Source organism: Corapipo altera, unplaced genomic scaffold (genome assembly GCF_003945725.1).
Source record: "Corapipo altera isolate COAL_440 unplaced genomic scaffold, ASM394572v1 22, whole genome shotgun sequence".
Lineage (NCBI taxonomy): Eukaryota > Metazoa > Chordata > Aves > Passeriformes > Pipridae > Corapipo > Corapipo altera.
The window spans coordinates 5,497,961-5,501,918 of NW_020884886.1; the positions used below are offsets into that span (position 1 = coordinate 5,497,961).

At 56.7% G+C, this 3,958-nt stretch overlaps 1 protein-coding gene across 1 annotated transcript in view; it reads right to left on the reverse strand.

Moving 5' to 3' along the window:
* The window catches only part of NKX3-2 (NK3 homeobox 2), a 2,046-nt gene extending 1,584 nt beyond the window's left edge, over nucleotides 1-462 (reverse strand). The window contains exon 1 of the mRNA XM_027642598.1: nucleotides 240-462. Within this exon, the coding sequence (XP_027498399.1) occupies nucleotides 240-462 (223 nt within the window). The remainder of the gene's footprint in view (nucleotides 1-239) is intronic.
* Nucleotides 463-3,958: the final 3,496 nt, after the last annotated feature.

Consider the following 3,958-nt stretch of genomic DNA (forward strand, 5'->3'; position numbering starts at 1 on the left):
CCCGCGCGGCCCGCCCGCCCATTGGCTCCCCGCCGCGCGGCGATGCGGCTCCGCGGGGCGCGCGCCGCCCCTTAACCCCTTTGGGCCCGCGGGGCGGCCCGGCCCGGGCGGGCGTCGGCGGGACCGACCCGCTCCCGGGCAAAGAGCGGCGGCCTCCACCTAGTTCCACACCTAGAGGAATGGAACTGTGTGGGAGCACAGTTCCAGCGTATTCCCCTCTCGCCGCGCCTCGGCCGAACCGGGCAGGGAGCGCTGAAGCCCAGCGACGGGGAAGGGTCCGATCCCAGTGGGAAACGTCGCGGGGACGCGACCGACGCCGCGGGCTTGCGGGCATTGCTGCGTCCTGCTGAGCAAGAGCCTCAGGAACCCACTCTTTTGGGATCTACCGGGGGCCACGGCGCCGGGCCGGTGTGGGGCTCTGCGCGCTGCGGGGAGAGCGCCCAAGCCCCGGCCGCTCGCCATATCGGGGTGAACGCAAAATAGCCTCGGCCGGTTTTGGAAAATGGGCTTTTCACCATTGCGTTTATTTAAAAACATGGTCGGGTTTATATTAGGGACGGTCTTCTATCCATGAGGCTTTTAAAACCCGTATTAGAAACACAATTTCTCTCAGAATAAAGACTCCTTTCCCTGAAAGAAAACGGCCCTACACAAGAAGCTTTTCGAAACTATTACACGCATGTGAAATTGTATGTATGCGACTCATTGCCAAAACAACACTATGCCCCCAAGCATCACGCTTTTCTTTATTTCAAATATTATTGGCATTCTCGGAACTAACAGAAAAATACCGGCAAAGGTTATCAAGCAGGTACACGAGAAATAAAACGCCTGCGCTTCGCGAACGTGGGGTTTTGGTGCTGGGAGAACGCGGCCACGTAAGGAGCTAGAGCATATAAAAGAGATTCCCGAAAATTAGGCTTTGCTTCATGAGCCAAATTCCCAGGGTGTCACTGGGCTTCTACACAGGCGTGTGGCCACCGCCACCACCTCCCTACTTAATGCCGCAGAGATGAGCGTCTGTTTGCAGTAGACTAAGAAGCGACGATAATTGATTATCAACGACTCTGGCACTAATTAAACGTTTTCAATCATAATTCTTACCCAAAAAATAAATTAATAAAATAAATAACCCCTCTTTCATACACGGCACGAAGCCGGAAAGCCCCTTTGCGGGACTGAGCCAGAACAGGCTTTATCCTCCTAAACAAATTCTGACTGTTTTAATAACTTTGTTTGGTCTCTCTCATTATCCTTTTTTACCTACGTATTTCCCAAGAAAGCAGTCGCTTTGACACCCAAAATTTCGTGTCATGATACACTCAGAAAATATCCAAAGGGGATTTTTTTAAGGGCTGGAGGAAAACAAGGGGCATCTAGGGAAGCTGCGAGAAATCCGCTTACGAGAAGATGCGTAGGGTAGTAAGAAGGGTGCCCTGTACGGGCATTTTAAGGGGTGCTTAACAGCCAAGAGATGAAATTTGGGGTGTCAGAAGAGATGTGTGGCCGCAGACGTGGGGACAGAGGAAGGGCTTCCAAGGGGAGAGGCTGGAGGTGCGGGTCGCGGCACCCGTGGTTTGGGTTGACGGCTGGAGAGGAGCTCGGGGCACGGCAGAGCCGGGGAGCTCCGGGCAGGGCTGGCCGCGACAGCATCCCGTCGTGCATGTCGTTTTTCGGGCTGTGTTCAGGTGCGGCAGAGCGCCGAGCAGGAGGCAGAACTGGCGGCTGCGGGGGCCAGGGAGCGGCGGGGAGGAGGACGAGGCGCTCTCCCGGTGCAGCCAAGCTTCGAGCTCCGGCACAGGCAGTTTGCAGCCCGCGAATACCCTGATTTACAAGGCTTCTTGCCCAAGCTGTTGAAAATACCTGCAGTTAGTTCACAACGTCTGAAACTCTTTGCTAATTTATTCAGCTCTTCCCCCACCACCTCCTTTTCTTTTTTTCTTTCTTAATTTTTTTTTCTCCCCCGCCTCCCGGTCGATCTCTGCGCCCTCTTTCCGATCAGAAAATCGCTGTTTGGGGGAGGAAATGCCTGGGGAAGAGGCCGGGAGGAGAGGAGAGCGAGCGGCAGCGGGGGTAAGGCGCAGGGGATCGGCGGAGGGAGGCCGGGCAGGGCCGGCGGGCCGGGGCCGCGGCAGCCGGGGACCAGCTGGGTGGTCCCGCCTCCCCCGGCCCCCAGCCCCGAGGAGGAGACGGGGGAGCGGGAGGGAGGGAGGGATGGGGGGAGAGTGGCGGCCCGGCGCTGCTCCACGCTGGCCCCCTCGGTGGAGGAGCGCTGGCAGCCGGCTCCGGGCCGCCCTCCGCCGGGGCAGCAACCAGAGGGCAGGGGCTGCCCGGCCACGGCGTGCGGGGAGTACAGGGTCCTCTCCGACCCTGCGCGAGAGAAATCGGGCACAAACCCTCTTCGCTGAAAAAGGCTCCGAGGGGACGCAAGGAGGCAGCTGTGTAGGCAGCCGAGAGGCAGGGTAGCACCTAACCCGGGGATATCTGCGGGGGCACGATTCCCATCTTGCTTCCACCGCTAACAGGGGCTCCGCATTTCCCGTTTCTCGCCGCCTGGAAGCGGCCAAAAGCTGAAATATACCGCCTGGGATCCGCCGTTTCACAGTCATGTGTTATACTGAAGCGGAGAAAGCCCAAACCCCGCCGTGCCCCAAAAGTGCCTCTCCCCGCGCCCACCGGAGCCCCCCGGCTCGTTGCCCCTCTCCCTCCCGCTTCCCACCGGCGGAGCCGGCCCGGCGCTGCCGGCGGCCGGGCTGCCCCACCTAGAGGCGGTCCCACCGCACTGCCCGGGCCGGGGCTGCCCTGGGGCTGGAGCTCGGGGCCGTGGTGACATGAAGGCTGGGGTGATCGCACCGTGTAGAGACACAGGTGCAGAGGCACAGCCCCGGTGCCCTGTCCCGGTGTCCAATGATAAAGCATGGTGTGAGCTGGACAGCGGGGCAGAGCCAGCCTGGCTGCAGCGTGAGGTGGCTTCTCGCAGCCACCTGAGCCGTTTGGCTCGCCAGGTGTGAGGGAGCTCACCCACAGAAGCACTGCATCTGGCATATGGGATTATGAAACGGGGAAGGATGTGTCCTGCTCATGGCCAGCTCATGAAAGCCTCTCTATCATACGTAAAAGCGCAAACTTAAAAAAGCCATTCTGAAGAGCATGCACTTTTTACACAATATATAGCGTTGTATAAAAAGACCCAGATGGTTCCCTGGGTGGGAATGGATTGTGCTGGGAAAAGGAAACGTTATAAACTTTCCTTCGGGGTAGGATTTGTCCAGTTTGGGAAATTAATTAGTGGCGTAGCCTCCATGTGCCAGCTCTCCAGCAGAGCCAGGCTAGCTTTGCCCTCCAAGCTCTTCTCAGTTCTGAGGCAGGCCAAGAAGTTTCATGACCAGAGGCTACCACACACTGTAGCCCTCTTGGCAGCACTTCCCAAAGCCTGCATGGTGGTGGGTAATACTTTTGCCATACCTCGTTAGAGGTGATCTTTATTTTTCCTAGACAGAAGCTGTCCCCCCAGACTTGTTCCTAGTTTGCCTCCTGATATACTCAGAGCAATGCAACTCCTTGCTGAGTTTCCCATGCGTCTTCCAGGGGCTTAGGTGGAAGATGGCAGTGGTGCAAACAGTGCTTCCTTCCACAAGGAATTTTAATCCCCTGTGACTCTGTTGGTGATGGGGAAGATTTCGTTCATGGCTTTTACCTTGGCTGTGCTGCTATCTGACTGTGCAGCAAAGGCACATAAATGTGTCCTGGACAACTTGCTGGTTTTTCAGGAAAATCTCAGATAATCTGCTTTTGAACAGATTTAGGCTTTGACTCTATTTCTTGAATAACAACAATTTATCTCCAACCAAATGTAACTGTAACTGCACAGTAAGTGACAGCTGTACATCTCTAAACCACATCCCTACCAGGATTTCTCTGTGTATTTCATGAAGGAGCTCACGTAAGTAACTGCTGC